The 15723-nt window shown below is 55.1% G+C and overlaps 1 protein-coding gene and 1 pseudogene across 1 annotated transcript; one reads left to right on the top strand and one right to left on the bottom strand.

Annotated features, from left to right (window-relative positions):
- Positions 1-1118: 1118 nt before the first annotated feature.
- Positions 1119-10698, top strand: LOC105518733 (TBC1 domain family member 3G-like). The gene is made up of 15 exons (XM_011951834.1): positions 1119-1190; positions 1353-1435; positions 2719-2758; positions 3247-3327; positions 3781-3888; positions 4218-4327; positions 5573-5621; positions 6146-6266; positions 6977-7071; positions 7468-7533; positions 8004-8103; positions 8470-8622; positions 9597-9959; positions 10146-10237; positions 10287-10698. Exons 1-15 carry the CDS (start codon positions 1119-1121, stop codon positions 10389-10391), a joined length of 1638 nt encoding a protein of 545 aa, XP_011807224.1. The 3' UTR covers positions 10392-10698.
- Positions 10699-11259: 561 nt separating this feature from the next.
- The window catches only part of LOC105518768, a 9254-nt pseudogene continuing 4790 nt past the window's right edge, over positions 11260-15723 (bottom strand).

Raw genomic sequence — 15723 nt, 5'->3', positions numbered from 1 at the left:
GCTGGAATTCAGGCCTGAACCCTGTGACCTCCCTGCCCTAGATCCCAAGTCTTCCCAGTTTTCCCATCCCGATGGGGCAGAGCTTGGCCCTGGCAGAGCCACTGGGATGGATCCACTGTGGGTGGGGGGGATAGGAGGGTCCTCAGCACACCTCTGTGCCCTAAGCTGGGTCCTGATGGTGGCTGTGGGCCCCCTGAACACACATGGTCCCTTGTCCTGGGGAACCTTCTGCCTTTGGGCAGCTGTGAAAAATGAAGGAGCCCTGGTGGGCTGGCTGGGGGAGACCATCTTCCCTTCTGTTCAAAGGGGTCCAGGCACTGGGGTTCTCTCCAAGTATTTCTTACTCTGTCTGGTCCTCTTGAGGCCTCGCCCTCCTTTTGCCCCGAGTGTTCCCAGGAGGGACGGTCCATCCAGGTGTTCTCCAGGACCAAGGACCCACGGTCCTTCCTCAGTGACCCAGGAAAATGAAGCCCCCTCCTGTGAGGACAGCTCAGAATGGTGCAGTCCACAGTCCCTCCCCGAGTGAGGGTTTCCACGAGCACAGTAGATCATTTTCATCCCCAAACCGAACACCCTCCTGCTCAACTGGCATTATTCCTAAAGTGGCTTCACTGTTCAGACTGAAGGGCCACGGGAGCCAAAGTGATGAGCGGAGAAGAACAGAGCAGTCAGGAGAGATCTTGATCCCTGTAGGAAACTGGCATCTCTGTGGTCCCTGAGCATCTCAGGAGGCCGATTGTACCTCTGGTCGCTGACCTCAGTCTCCCTCCACATCCCTGGAATAGCTTATCATGGGCCCTTCACCCTTGGCAGGTGGACACCATTCAACCTGCTGGGGCAGGTGTGTCCCCATTTCATGGCAACTGGGGACGACGGGATTCTCTGTTCAGGTCCCACTGTCCTCAAGTCCTTGGGATGATGCCCACCCCTGCTTGGGACTGGAGACTCCAGAGACTCATGCAGGTGTGGGCCACTGGGTCTGGCGCCTTTTTACCCAGGGCGGTGGTGGAATGGGGGTTACGCAGCCAGCCAGCATCTGGGAGCCTGGCGGGAACAGTTCAGGTGTTCTCCGAAGCTCTCAAGTACAATGTAACTTTTAGATGATTTTGTCTCACAGGATGGTAATCGTAGAGGATGCAGATAGTTTGCGAGCACAGGAGCGAGAGAATATCATCATGAACTATGAGAAGGTACAGGTCAGTCTGCTCCTTGGAGGGAGGCCTCTTCCAGTGAGCCCTGGTCAAAGGGTCCTGGGCTCCCTAGGAGCACAGGGTGGGGATGGGTGGCCACTACCCACAGGCCCTTGCACCCTTTGCCTTGGACCCCTCACCAAGGCTCCCTCTGGGTTACAGGGACACCGAGCTGGGCTGCCAGAGGACTTGGGACCTGAGCCTGTTGGAATCTATAGCAGCATTGATCACTTTGGAATTTTGCAGTGAGTCCTCTGGGCTCCCCTCACCCCTAAAACACCTGTCTCAGCTCAGGGATGGGTTTGCTTTTAGAAAGGCCTTTCCGAGGCAGGACTGTCTCGCCGGGTCAGGCCAACCTCCTTTCCAGGGTCAGAACTCCTCCCTGGCTCCCCTGCAGGTCCAGCCCGAGGTTGCTGTTAGGCCAGAGGTGCGGGGCCCATCTAGGGAGTGGGTGGGAATGGAGACTGGGCTAGGTCAGGCCCCTGGACTCTCAGCAGTTCTGTCCACAAGTCAGCACAAGAGGAGCGGGGCAGCCTGAGGGTCTGGCCCTGTCTACTTGGAGACAACCCCAGTGAGATCCAAGTGTTGTGGCTACAGGGTGAGGGGACGCCTGGCCCAGCCTCAGGGCTGTTGTCCAGCAGGTCTCTGAGGGCCCACCTGCCCCTGTCCTCCCTCATTTCCCTAGAGTGACAGCCCTCACTGCCCCCATCGGGAAGATGGAAAGGCATGGAGACAGTGGGGGCTGTGGCCCTAGGGGAATGGGGGAGAAGACGGGCAGGGCCCCGTTCTGGGCATCTCATGTTAAGGCCAGGGAGGTAGCAGGGCTTGTGGCTAAAGACCCTGGGTCTGGTGCTGGGAAGGGATCTGGGGCCAGGTAAGAGGAGCCCAGCCAGGAGACCATCCCTTAGGGATCATAGGATGGAGAGCCAGAGGATCCCGGGGGAGGTAGGGTGGGAGCTGATGAGCCGTGCCACTTCTGAAATGCAGGGTGTGTGGGTCAGGTGCAGGGAGAGGCAGGTGGAAGCTGGGAGTCAGAACCTGCAAGGGCCTTGGGGCTGTCAAGTGGGATGGGCCCCTGGTACACTAGGAGTACACCGGGCAGGTCTCAGAGCAGGCTGCCTTGACCCTGGCGGGGAGATGTGGTCACTCCCTGAGGGACTCCTGTCAGGGCCCAGTCGCCCACCCTGGGCATCCCCCATCCCATCTCAGGCCTGACCTTTCTCAGCTCCAGCAGAAAGCACCACCTCCAGTCTAGGACAGGCAGCCCTGTGGTGCAGCCTGACCGCCCCCCACGCCAGGGGCTCCAGTAACCCCAGCCAGGCTGGCCCCACACTCCTTCTCCCAGGTCCTCCCCCTCCTGGGAGTCAGCCCCACAGGAAGGCCCTTGTCCTCCCTACCCTGTGTCTTTTCCTGGACTGAGCACTGAGCTAGATGGGGACAGAGCCTGTCCTTTCTGGGGGTTGGGTCCCAGTTTTGGGGAGCTCCAGGCCCTGTGCAGGTCCTCATTTCTGCCTGGGTTGTCTTACAGTGAGACAGAGCTGCCTCCTGCCACTGCTCGGGAGGCGAAGGTAAGAGCCTGATGCATGGGGAGGGGGCTGAACCAGGGATGTGGGGACTGGGCAGGTGGTCGGTGAGGCACAGGAGGCAGCTGGCCTGGGCGGTGGCTGCTGAGGGCAACACGATATCCCTGGGAGGGGCAGCACTCCCTGCTAGACCTGACCCCAGGCTGCTGTAACTTTGGCAGCTTGATAAGATTCCAAAGTGAGAACCACAGTTGTGGCTTGAGGGTGGCTGCCCACCTGTGTCAGGACCCCACCTAGAGGCTGGGACCTGACCTAAGACTGGTGTGTCTGTGGCCTCAGAATGGCACGTCCCGGGGTCCCAAAGCCAGCCCATTGGTGCTCATTTGCTCAAAGGCTCTCAACCCTTAGGGTCTGCCCTTCCCTGGTTCCCTCCAGCTGGGTCCACCGGGGCTCCACAGCCCAAGACCCAGCATCCACGGGCGGCTCTGGGAAGCCTGGCAGCTCCCCTAACGCCAACATTCCTCATTTGACAGCAAATGCGGCGGGAGATAACACGAAAGAGCAAATGGATGGAAATGCTGGGACAATGGGAGACATACAAGAACAGTAAAAAAGTAATGTGTGGAGGGAGAGGCCCCCGGAACCACTTTCTGCAGAGACAGGGGACAGACACCCATGGCTGTGGCCTGGCGCCATCAGCCTCTCAGAGGGCGGGTGGCACACTGTCCTCACCCAGAGGACTGCAGGCCTGGTCGGTGGTTTGCCTGTCTATTTGTGCAAGCATCACCTTGCTGGGAGGGGATCTGAATCTAGGTCTGGGACCCACCTGGAGCTCAAGGCTAGGGATGCCCCGGTGACTCAAAGGAAGGAAAAGGTTCAGATCAGAGTCCCAACTCTGAGTGCCCATCCACTCTTTCAATCCTGGGAAGGGAGACCCTGTCCCAGCTTAATGTCACCTCTAACGAGGAATCACGGCGCCAAAACCAACCATTTCCAGAATCCTCGGGCTCTAGTCCTCACTGGGGTTGCCCCGTGGCCTGTGACACCAGGTTGTTTTCTGCCCACAGCTGATAGATCGAGTATATAAGGGCATTCCCATGAACATCAGGGGCCAAGTGTGGGCAGTCCTCCTGAATATACAGGAAGTCAAGTCGAAAAATCCCAGAACATACAAGGTATGCTCAGCCAGAGCACAACAAACAGGACAGGCCGTGGCAGGGGCCCAGGTCTCCAGCTGGAGGGAGCATCAAGCCCAGCCTGGGGGGTGGGTGGGATGGTCAGATGCACATCCTGGGCACAGACGGTGACATAGTCACCACAGACAAACTCAGCCCTGGTGACCCTCCCCGGCTTCGGTAACAAGCCAAAAAGCAGCTTTGTGCAGAAGGAAACCTTCCTGCTTTCCTTCCTTCCCGGAGTGCTGACTGTGGGCTGACTGCCATTTGGGGCAGGGAGTCTTCCATCTGTTCTGAGGCTGCTTCCTCCTCTTGGCTCTGCGATACAGGTCATGAAGGAGAAGGGCAAGAGGTCATCTGAACACATCCACCAGATCGACCTGGACGTGAGTAGGACACTAAGGACTCACATCTTCTTCAGGGATCGATATGGAGCCAAGTAAGCCTATGGGAGCCACAGGGTCTCAGTGGAGATGGAGTGAACGAAAGGGATGGGGGCTTCCATGGAGCAGAGGCCAGGGTCACCTAGGAGGGAAGACAGAGCTGCCAAGACCTCCCCTGACCCAGGGAGCAGCCGGCACCATGAACTGAGCACCTGGTTCCAAGCCCTGGGCCAGACTGGAACATGTGGGGCCAGAAACGAGGAGGACCCTGAGGAGACAGAAGTCAGCAAACAAAATCATGCACAATGGTGAAAGGTGTTCTCCCTGACCCACAGGCACCCATGGTAGGACCCATGGGAGGGTGACAGGAAGGAGGGCCCATGAGCCTCTCCAGGTAACACTGACATCACCAAATGCTGGGGCATTTAGGGGTCCTGGAAACTGTCATCCTGGTCTGGTGGGAACGTGACATGGCACAGCCACTTTGGCAGCCAGTTGGGCAGTGACTCACAAAGCTCTATGGACTTGAACCACGTGTCCCCAAAGTATCACAATTATTGAACCCACTGATTTGAAAACTCATGTCCACATGAAACCTGCATGCCACGTCCACTGCTGGATTCATCATCACTCACACAAGAAGCCTTTGGGGACAGTCTTCAACACGGGAATGGGGAGAGCAAGGCTGGTCCTCCCTTCAAACGGAAGACCCAGTGAGAAAAGAGAACAAGCCAGTGATGCCCGCACGAACGTGGGTGGATCCTAGATACATTTTGCTGAGGGAAAGAAGCCAGACCCAATAAGCTACCACAGTAGGATTCCCATGCCTAGGCCATTCTGGAAAAGGCTAAACCATAGGGACTGAGAAGCAGTCAGGGTGGCCAGGGGCTGAGGGATCAGGGAGAGGCCGGGTGCATAGGGGCCACCCTGGGGACTTGGAAGATGAAGGAGTCGTTTCAGGAGGGGCTAGAGCAGTGGCAGGGAAACTCTGCCCATTGGTTTAGAACCGTGGAGGAACTGTACATCCAAAGACTGAGCTGGCGTGTGTGCAAATTGAAAAAAAAAAACTCATTCAGAGTGAAAAGGATCAGGCAAGTCACTGTACAACTGGGCTATCTGCATGTCACAGATGTGGATTTTACTGAAATATTTCCTCAACAGTCAAAGACCCTGAAGAGCTCACTGCTTATCTGGTGAATCATCTGAACCTGAAATGGGATTTGTTGTTAGGCTTTGTAGACAAACTGAAACTAACAACATCTGCACAAAACAAACAAAAGCCCCCTTTCTCTGTCTCCTAGGCAGCGGGAACTATTCTACATCCTCTTGGCATATTCGGAGTATAACCCCGTGAGTATTCCCGGCAGTGACGTTCCCGGGCAGTATTTCCCTATTCACAGGAGTGGGTGTCTGGTGGGGTGCCGTCGCTTCTTTTAAAGTTAGTATTTGTGAGCCACCAGGATATAGGAGGTAGGACTCCAGCTCACTGCTGGCATAAACCTCCAAGCAAGGGGGTGGCCTCAAGGGGTCAAGCTGAGACACAAAGGAGTCGGGGCCTGGACTCCTGGTGTCACCTGGGTCTGACCACGACTTCTCAGGACAAGAAATGATGCCCTCCTCCTGGGGCTGCCCCAAACCCCAGGAGCTTGGCAGGGTCGCACATGGGATGGTGCCATCAGGAGACATTTTGGACAAGGTGCTGAAGTGCCTGATGGACTTGGCTCTTGTCATGAAATGAATTTGCACCCTGAGGAAGGCTATTCTTCAGAGGAAGCCTCCCCGGTCACCTCTGCCCTCTCCAATGACATGAGTCCTCCCAGTTGACCTCCGTCCTCCCAGGTGATGTCCTTTCACGGTGACTCTGGCTCTTGCAGGAGGTGGGCTACTGCAGGGACCTGAGCCACATCGCGGCCTTGTTCCTCCTTTATCTGCCTGAGGAGGATGCATTCTGGGCACTGGTGCAGCTGCTGGCCAGGGAGAGGCACTCCCTGCAGGGTAAGTGAACAGCTGCCCAAGGAACCTCATGCAGCCAGATCCAGGGACGGCCACCCTGGCCAGGTGATCTTGGCTTTCAGTCAAGGCACCTTCATTGTGTAGCCAGCTCCTTGGGAGTCTTTAGGATGTCTCTGCTGAGGGTCCTACAGGGGTCCATAGGTGACCCCCAAAGCCCAAGTCAGACGACTTTCATCCCCATCAGCGGAGGGCATCTCATCCTCCCCGTGGCCACCCTCTGTGTCCTGCTGCCACGCCCTCTGGCTCTGATTGTGTAGCTGACTCTCCCCTCCCTGAGAGTCCTCCTGCCCTCCAGCTGCCCAGGGTCCTGCTGCCCTTGGTGCCCATGAATGGGCCCACCAAGCCCAGGTGGCAGCATCTCCCCATCCCGTGTCCCCTGGCCCGACCCCACTTCCAGGAGACGACCAGGAAGCCCAGCACCCACCCTGTTCTGGCCGCCATGTGGTGGCCTCAAGTCAGGCTTGCCCTTTTTGCACCCTGGTCCAGGAGGCCTCCAGGGGAACCTCCAGCCAGGCTCCAGGGGATGTTCCTGACCCCCGTCCCCAGGGCAAAGGCTGCATGGTGGGGTCATCAGGTGGGAGGGTGAAAGGCTTTCAGGTTTCGGGTCCTCTCCAGCTGCCCAGCTCTTCCTGCTGGTGGCTCCACATCTTGGGGGAAGGCTCTGATTTCTTGATGGGCTGGGGGCTTCTCAGGATTCCACAGCCCAAATGGTGGGACAGTCCAGGGCCTCCAAGACCATCAGGAGCATGTGGTACCCACGTCACAACCCAAGACCAGGTGGCATCCGGTGAGTTTATGGCATCTGGTGAGCAAGCTTGGGCTCTTCCCCAGAGACTCTGCCTCCCCTGGGGCTGGAGGAACGGGGACTGGAGCCCCTGGTGGGGCTGGTGACTGGCTGAGTCCAGCCAGGGCCTGACCTGGGACGTCGGGTTCTCCATGTGTGGAGAGTTGGTTTCCTTTCCTGCCCTGGAGGAGACAGAGGCACAGGGATGGCGGCCCAGCTCCCGCAGAGCAGGGCAAAGGGCAGTGTGTCCACCGGGAGTGTGGGAAGAGGACCATGTTGTGGGGAGCCCTGGACACCACCCAGTGTTCTGCACTAGGGGAAGGGTCTTCAGAGGCCCTAGAAGAGGGACGTTTTTAGGGCAGCCGAGGGGGCCCTGAGCACCTCTGTTCCTCCCATCAGGACAAGGAAGGTCTTTGCGCGCAGGGTTCCTCGTTAGGCTGGCTTCTCCAGATGTTGAATGACGGGGTAAGAAGGCATAGGGAGATCCTGGCTCAGGGACCCTCCTTGCCCTGCAGTGCCCTGCTTCCCCAGCCCAGGGGTCTGGCTCACCCACAGCCCACAGGAGGCTCCGCCCACAGGGGGGTCCCCACAGGACACCCAAACAAAACCCTCTGCCCAAGAGGGGTCATCCCAGGGCAATGACTGGGGCTCAGAACCAGCCTTATAGGCAGACTGGGCCAGGACCCAACTTGGGAGGGATCAGGGAAGCCTCAAGCCCTGGGCAAGCCCCTCTCTCCAGGAGCCACATCCCCACTCCAATGAGTGCCCCCCATGAGGAGCTGCAAGACCTTGTCTGACCCAGCGTCCTGGAGGGCTCAGGAAACCCTCATGGGGAAGGTCACTGACTCTGGGGACTGAAGCCCCAGTGGGCTCAGCTCGAGCCACCAGCCCCAGCCTGGAAGGGCTACAGTCTCCCACACCTGCTATCCCCACAGATCTCTCTTGGGCTCATCCTGCGCCTGTGGGACGTGTATTTGCTGGAAGGAGAACAGGTGTTGATGCCAATGACAAGCATTGCCTTTAAAGTTCAGAGGAGTAAGTCTCCATGTGCCCAGTGGGGCCTGGGGAGCCCTGGGGTCAGACCCCGACTTACCTGAGGGCAGCTTCCTCACACTGTCCTCATGATCCTCTGTTCTGGCCCAGAGGGAGGTCTGGCCAGGTGGGGTGGGCAAGGCACAGTGACACCGAACCCGTCCCCCACATGACCCAGATGAAAGTCAGGAGAGTTGTGAGCACTTCCCTACCCACTTCCCCCGGCCACAGTCTCCTGTGCACATCTGAACCCTTGGGGTGACCACAAAAGTTTCCCGCATCGCCTAGTGGGAGACTGAAGTGGCCATGGGGTATCAGCTGTGCCCCTCCCAGGAAACTCTCCTGGCCTGATGTCCACCCTGTCCCTAGAGCACCTCATGAAGACGTCCAGGTCTGGCCTGTGGGCACAGTTTTGGAACCAGTTCTTCCATACCTGGGAGTTGGATGATGACTCTGTGCTCAAGCATCTTAGGGCCTCTATGAAGAAACTAACAAGGAAGCAAGGGGACCTGCCACCCCCAGGTGGGCTCTAGTGCCATGTCCCCTCCCATGTCACCCACTGGGGCAGTCAATAGTGTGGAAGTGCCCGGGACCCACAAACCTACTACCTGGGCCTTCCTCTTCACCTTTTCTTCCTCCTCCTCCTGGACTCTAAGAAAATACAGGAGGCCCACCGGTCCTCAGGGCAGGCGCTCAGTGCCTGTGTACTGGATGTGTTGTGCATGCAGGAGGTGGATGTGGGCATGACCCTCCAACAAGCCCCCTCCCACATTCCACAGTGTCTCTGTCTCCCCATCACAAGGCCGTCAAGGGCACTAAAGAAGCCAGACCCATTTGTGGGAAACCCCGCCCCTCCCTGCAAGCACCCACAGCCTCAGAGAGCAGCAGAGGGCCCTCACTGCTGCTCGCTCCTCCAAGGTTGCCAGGACAACCAGCCTTGAGCCAGGGAGACAAGGGAATTGGGTGTCCCTGACCCGAGAGCATTCAGGGAGAGGGCACAAGTGGGACCCCGGGTGAGAGCCAGAGCCAAGAATTCAGACAGATGTGGGAACGATCAGTCCTGGCATGGACTGGGCAGCCCAGGAGGGCAGAGGGTGACCCACGTCCACGTCCAATCACCCACTGTGGAGATGGGTCCCCATGTGAGGTGACAAAGGGCTGGGTGACATCCAAGTCCCCTTCCACCTGAGTTCTTACTGGGGTCTATATCCCTGGCCCAACAGCCCTGGGACGAGGGTGTGTGGTAGGAATCCCCCAGCCAGTCCGAACCCTGAGGGCAGTCCCAGGAGCCACCTGCCATCCCCCAACAGCTTCCCCATGCCAGGTGGCGCACACCCCTCCCCTGGGATCAGCAGACTACAGGCGTGTCCTCAGTGTCAGGCCCCGGAGGCCCCACAGAGACCCTGAGGACTCCAGAGACCCAGGCAGGTGGGGCCCAGCCGGAAAGGCCTGTATGGGCTCATTAGAGACGCTGACCACGACTGTTTTCCTTTCAGCCAAACCCGCGCAAGGGTCCTCGGCACCTAGGCCTGTGCGGGCTTCACGTGGCAGGACGACCCTCTGCAAGGCGGACAGGCAGGCCCCTCCAAGTCCAGCAGCCCAGTTCCAGCGGACCATTTGGTCGGTTTCCCCACCATGGGCACCTTGTTCTTCCACATCCTCTCCTTGTGGGGCTGTCCAGGAAGACACCTACCCTGTGGGCACTCAGGGTGTGCCCAGCCCGGCCCCGGCTCAGGGAAGACCTCAGGGTTCCTGGAGATTCCTGGAGTGGAACTCGATGCCCCAGCTCCCGACGGACCTGGATGTAGGGGGCCCTTGGTTCCCCCACTATGATTTAGAACAGAGCTGCTGGGTCTATGTCCCTTTTGAATGTATCCTGGATGGCCCCGAGACTGTGGGACAGGGCCAGCTCTAGAAGCCCATGGGGACCCTGACACCAGGCCCTGCCCAGGCCCATCAGGACTGAGGGAGGCCAGGAGATATCCCACTACAACAGGGCATCCCGTCTATGGACAAGAGACTTGCACCCAATTTCTACAATGGCACCATATCGCAGGAAGACCAGCTGGCCACCTGCTGGCAGGCGGAACACCCTGCCGAGGGGGTGAGATTGGCTTTCGCTGCACTGAGCCACAGTGTGGACATGGACTTCCAGCCCTGCACTGCACCCAGCACTGATTCCATAGGACACCCCCTTCACAGCTAGGGAGGAGCAGCAGTGCCCTCCCACCTCAGGGCCTTGCCTCTGCCACCTCTACTTGGAAAATTCTCAGTTCCCTCCAGGCCTCTAGAAGCATCTGGGGCAGGGCTCATGGCTGGATAACTTCCCGAGGCTTAACAACCCAAGCAAACTTCACATCCTCGTGTTATTTTTTGTTAAACGTATGAAAATTTATTAAGAAAGTGTGCAGCTGGAAAGACATTCACAGATGGAACACACCAGCCCCCAGATCACAAAGTCAACCATGTCCAGCCCCTCCCAGCACCCCCAGCCGTGTGACCAGCTTTCTGAATTCTGACGACACCATGAGCCTGCCTTTGTACTTTCAACTCATAGACGGTTAACCCCCTTCATGTTTTAAAATAAATGTTTTCTGTTGAAATTATTTTAGATATAAAAGATTGAAAAGGCGACTACAGTGTCCTCCTACACCTTACATCCAGCTGCCCCTAATAATGACGTTTTGCAGTATCATGGCACATAAGAAATTTAGACTGGGTGTGGTGGCTCACACCTGTAATCCCAGCAATTTGAGAGGTCGAGGCAGGACGTTCAGGTTCACTTGAGTCTAGAAGTCTGGGACCAGCCTGGGAAACACAGGTGGACCCTGTCTCTAGAGAAAAGTCAAAGCAATTATCCAGGCATGGTGGCGTGTGCCTGTGGTCCCATCTAGTCGGGAGGCTGAGGCAGGATTGCTGGAGCCCATGAGTTCCAGGAAGCAGTGAGCCATGATTGCACCACTGCACTCCAGCCTGGTTGACAGAGTGAGACTTCCCCTCTTAAAAAAAAATAAGAAATTTAACGTGGGTACAACCCTATTAACTAAATAATAATGTGAACTATTATCTAAGGTTACTAAGGCTAGAATGATCCCATTTTTGCCTAACTTTTCATACCTGTCCCAAGATCCCACTTCGGACTCACCCTCTGCCTTTGGCTCATGTCTCCTCAGCTTCCTCCAATGGTCCAGCAAACACACACCTGGGCTGAATGGTAGAGCTGATTGCTCGTACACAAGGGTAGACCTGTGGGCAGGGGTTTTCAAATTTATACTGTAAAGGAGTTTTCCATGGTGTTCTGGAGAGCACACTTTGAGAAACACTTTGACAGTGAATCCAGGCCTCAGTACCCATCAGCTGCTCTAGTGAATTTTGTGGAAGCTCAGTGAACACCTGCTCTGCAGGGTGCATGTGAAAGGGGCGAGGATGAGGAAGCTGCAGATAAAGAAGACAGGACACAGGGGGCCTGTCTAAGCTCTATCCCCTGCCTTCAGCACTGACGGATCAAATCCAACTCTTAGGGAATGGTGGCCACGTGTCGGGCCAGCCCCAGGTTCTCAGGATATGACAGTGAGTGACGCAGAGCTAGGCCTTGCCCTTGGGGAACTCTCCAGCATACACCTCCCTCTATCCTCCCAGTGCCCTGCAAAGCAGGCGTCAATGTCATTGTTAATGCACAGAGGAGGAACCTGACTGTTAGACAGGTTCATGGGTTTTCTAGGGTTGCACAGTTTCTGGGAGATGGATGTGACCCTGAGGACAGGGCACAGACTAGTGTAATGCCGGGTTGGAATGAGCTGTGATCTGTGCCATGTAGAGGCCTAGGCCAAGATGGGAGTGACTGTTGGGAGTTGCTGAAAACACTCTTGGGTCCTCACCTGCTGGCTCCCAGGAGTCCGGAACTGCCAGGAGAGTGGTGGCAGGTCCCCCATCCTCAGCTGGGTGGGCCTGGATAGAATAACAAGGCGAGGGCACGTTTCCCCGGCCATTCCCTCCAGGCGCAGCTGTGACCTGCTCATTCCAATTTTGTGGAAATATTTCCACACACAGAATTGCAAGTAGCAGTGGATGTGGCAGGAGGTGTTTGTACATGGGATAGGCAGTATTTTGGAGGCAGAGCCTCCAGGACTGGCCGATGGGTTAGCTGCACGGCTTGAGCGGGGAAGGAGAATCCAGGATGATGTGTTCAAATCGGTCCATTCACTTCTTCTGTGCCACGCCTGTGCTGGGCACTGGGAGAGACAGATAAGCCCAGGAGTCCCGGCTGGGGGAAGGTGTGGGAGGAAGCCCAGAGTTTCTACTGGGAGCTGAGGGCTTATGTCCACCTCAGTGCCATCCAGGTTCTCTGTATGGACAAGTATAAGCTGAGCTGCCTGGAGGAGGAGCAGCTGCTGTTGGTGGTGACCAGCACCTTCCAAAATGGAGACTGCTCTGGCAACAGAGAGGTGGGTGGCCTGAGGTCTGGATGGTCTAGAGGGTTTTAGGGCAGAGGAGGACCCAGGAAAGGGTCGGGGGGATGCAGGACGTCCTACGGACGGCGATTGGAAGTCAGTGCTCAGGTCACTCCAGGTCACTCAGGTCATTTGCTGGCCTCTGTCATAATTATTGCCATATGAGAGTCCCACCTTTCCCATGACATATTTTATATATTTCTGTGAATGGCCTACTTGTTCATATTTACAAATTCATGTTTAAAGGAAACTTCTATCACTCTCACAAATGGAAAGTCAGCAAAATATAAATTCAATGAAAACAAAATGAAGTCAATGAATTTTAGCTAGATACTATTCCCTGACCAAGGCCTGCTGGTGGTGTTAAAACCAGGGTTTGAATTGAGATGTGCCAAGCTTCTGAGTTTCCTCTCTTTTCCCCACACCAGGGCTCCTGAGTACTGCATTACTGACATCAGGGGCCAGACAATTTTTTGTGATGGGGCTGTCCTGAGCCTGGCAGGATGTTTAGCAGCTTCTCTGGCCTCCACCCACTGGAAGCCAGGGGAATGCAGAAGAGGCTCCTCCTTCTCCCATTTCATCCTCAGGACAGTATCTGACATAACTGTTGTGTCTTTTATTTGTAAATGAACAAAATGAGACTCAGAAAGGTTTAAGTGAGTTATCTAAGAACACACAGACAGCAAGAGGTAGAATAGAAAGTGAACACAGGCGTCCACATGGGACGACAACAAAGTTCAGGTTCCAGCTTCCTTTGAGTCTCTCTTTCCAACAATTACCATCGTCTGGATATGAGCTGAAGTACAGGAAACCTGGGGCTGAACTCTCCTCCCATCAAGCCTAGGAGCCCTAGACCAGAACCGCAGCCCATGGTCTCCCAGTCAGGCCCACTGGAGTGAGCTGGCATCCACACTAGCCTGGTTTCCCAAAGCTACAGGGATGCCAGTCGCACTGCGGATGAACAAAATGAAGGGCATTTGCTTCTCCTGCAGGCTGTCGGGATTTAACACCGATTCCTTTTCTTGCTCTCTTCTCCTGTAGCACAAAACAGAGTGGTCCACCCTCCTCCCAGTGTCCCAAGGCTCTGTTGTGAGTTCCCTTTAATTTCTCCCAGTCTCGCCGTGCACCCTACCCTTGTCTCCCTGGCAACTTTTCTGCTCTATCCTCTCAACACCTGGGTCACAAGAACTCTTGGGAAGCCCCTTAACAAGCTACATCCCAAATTGTCCTTACCCCGTGTCCTCAGCCAGTGCCCAGGCCTAAGTTGCTCTCCTGGAGTGACTTACTTTCCTGCCCAGTATGGTCTCATCATCTGTAAATTGGGGATAATTAAAGTCTTGATCCTGATATTTGACTCTCAAAGCAGAAGTAGCAAGTTCAGCCAAGTCACTTAAACAAGAGGAGACGTTCCTTCTGAACCGAAAGGGCACTGGCCACTAGGGCCACTCCTTTTTCTCTCAGGCCTCTCTGGCACACCCTTGGCTCAGCCAAAGAAGAGACTCAGGCTGTGCTTCTGTGCTGTCAGGACAACATAGGTACCTAGTTCTTGACCCTGCAACTTTAACAGTTTCCTTCTGTGACTCAGTTCTACAGCTTCAGTGACACAAGGTGGCTTTTGCTCAAAATAGCCTTTGATAGGTTAAGTGACTCCTCTGCCACTCTAAGTCTGTTTGGAACAGTTCTAAGTAAGAGATGTTTATTCCTCTGATCCCGAGGAAGGGAAGAAAAGGCAATGACATTAACCATGTGTTGGACTTCAGCTTCTGGAAAACCCTGGTATTGGCTGCTGCCAGTGCAACCTGGGATAGCTTCACAAACATCAAGTGATGCCAGGAGGCCCTGCTTCATTCAGGGAGCAGGGAGTCGGGATAGGCTTGCATATCCATTCTTATTCAGCAGAGACACTTCCTCTTTATCTATTTCTGGGTGAGAACCAGCACCATTTCCCTGGTGACAGGGGCCCCAGCTATGAACCCTACAGGGCAGGATGCTACCCTACCCTAGACATCCAGCAGGGAAAATGCCATTTTGCAGATGCAGGAGCGGTTAGAGTTTGAAATGTTCATGCTGGACTACAACACCACGTGGGTTCTCAACTGTTTATGAGTTTTTGCCCTCAGGCACATAAGGCCCTAGCAGAAGCGACCTGAGAGTGGACCTGAAACGGCACGGCTATGTGTGTCTGCTGAGGAATCATAGAGAAGGTTTCTGTTCAATATGGACCCTAGGGCCAAGTTAGCCTGGCTCCAATCCCAGCACCACCACTCACCAGCCTTGACTGTCAGCAAATCACTTTGTTCTCTGAGTTCCAGCTCCCTTGTTTCTCTCATGGGAATTGGATAGCTCACTATAACCTTGCTTCTGTGCAAGTGGCACACATGAGTTGCTTGCTAAGTGTGAAAATCCCTCTTCTCCTTCTGTTTCCCTGCTGATCAACAGCTGTGGCCAAAAGCTGACTTTAGCCAAAAGTTAAATTTTTGCAAAAATTTAACATAAATTTATATTAAATATAGAAATAGGAACAAAAGGGCTAAACCTGCCTATGTTACAGGATCTTGGCTGATGCTGAGAGCTCAAAGACCTGGGTCAATTCCACAGTCTCTTTCTCTGCCAAGCCAATTAAACAGTCCCTAAAATAAAGGCTATGGGTCCTGGGTTCTCCCAAAACTTTGAGAAATAAAGAGGGGGCCTCTGTGCTGGGTTGTGTGAATTGCACCTCTCACCTGACAGAGGCTTGTGGTGTCCCTGGAGTCTAAAAGCTACATGATGCTCGCTGGGAAGTGACTGCTTTCTGACTGGTATGCTTGGATCTGTGCCATGGACAGTCATTGGTGGCCCAGAAATCTTTACTTATTTCAGGCTGGTTCAATTTCAAAAAATAATGTGTCTGCTCTACCACTGTTCTCCTCTTCACTGAGCTTCCCTTTCTCAGTTTCATGCTGAAACCCCAAGAATCACAAATATTACCTTCTCCTATGCCAACAAAATACACAATGATGTAACCCCAAAGTCTTCCGGCCTCACCAGCCTATAGGAAGGAATGAAATTACATCTGAAATGCAGCATGAGCTGCCACTCCCTGAATGTAATATGACTGTAGCATTCCACAACTATAACACCACCATTCTTTCAGAAAAAATTCATAGTTGTTCCATGGTGGGCAAATCTATGC

The sequence above is a fragment of the Colobus angolensis genome, unplaced genomic scaffold (genome assembly GCF_000951035.1).
Source record: "Colobus angolensis palliatus isolate OR3802 unplaced genomic scaffold, Cang.pa_1.0 Scaffold329, whole genome shotgun sequence".
Classification (NCBI taxonomy): domain Eukaryota; kingdom Metazoa; phylum Chordata; class Mammalia; order Primates; family Cercopithecidae; genus Colobus; species Colobus angolensis.
This window is presented reverse-complemented; position numbering and strand designations above follow the sequence as displayed.

Excerpts from the sequence above, each read along its gene's own strand:
- LOC105518733 (XM_011951834.1), top strand. The coding sequence starts at position 1,119 with ATGGTAATCGTAGAGGATGCAGATAGTTTGCGAGCACAGGAGCGAGAG. Across the intron at positions 2,759-3,246 it reads CCACTGCTCGGGAGGCGAAG|CAAATGCGGCGGGAGATAAC; the intron begins GTAAGAGCCTGA and ends CTCATTTGACAG. Across the intron at positions 8,623-9,596 it reads AGGGGACCTGCCACCCCCAG|CCAAACCCGCGCAAGGGTCC; the intron begins GTGGGCTCTAGT and ends TTTTCCTTTCAG.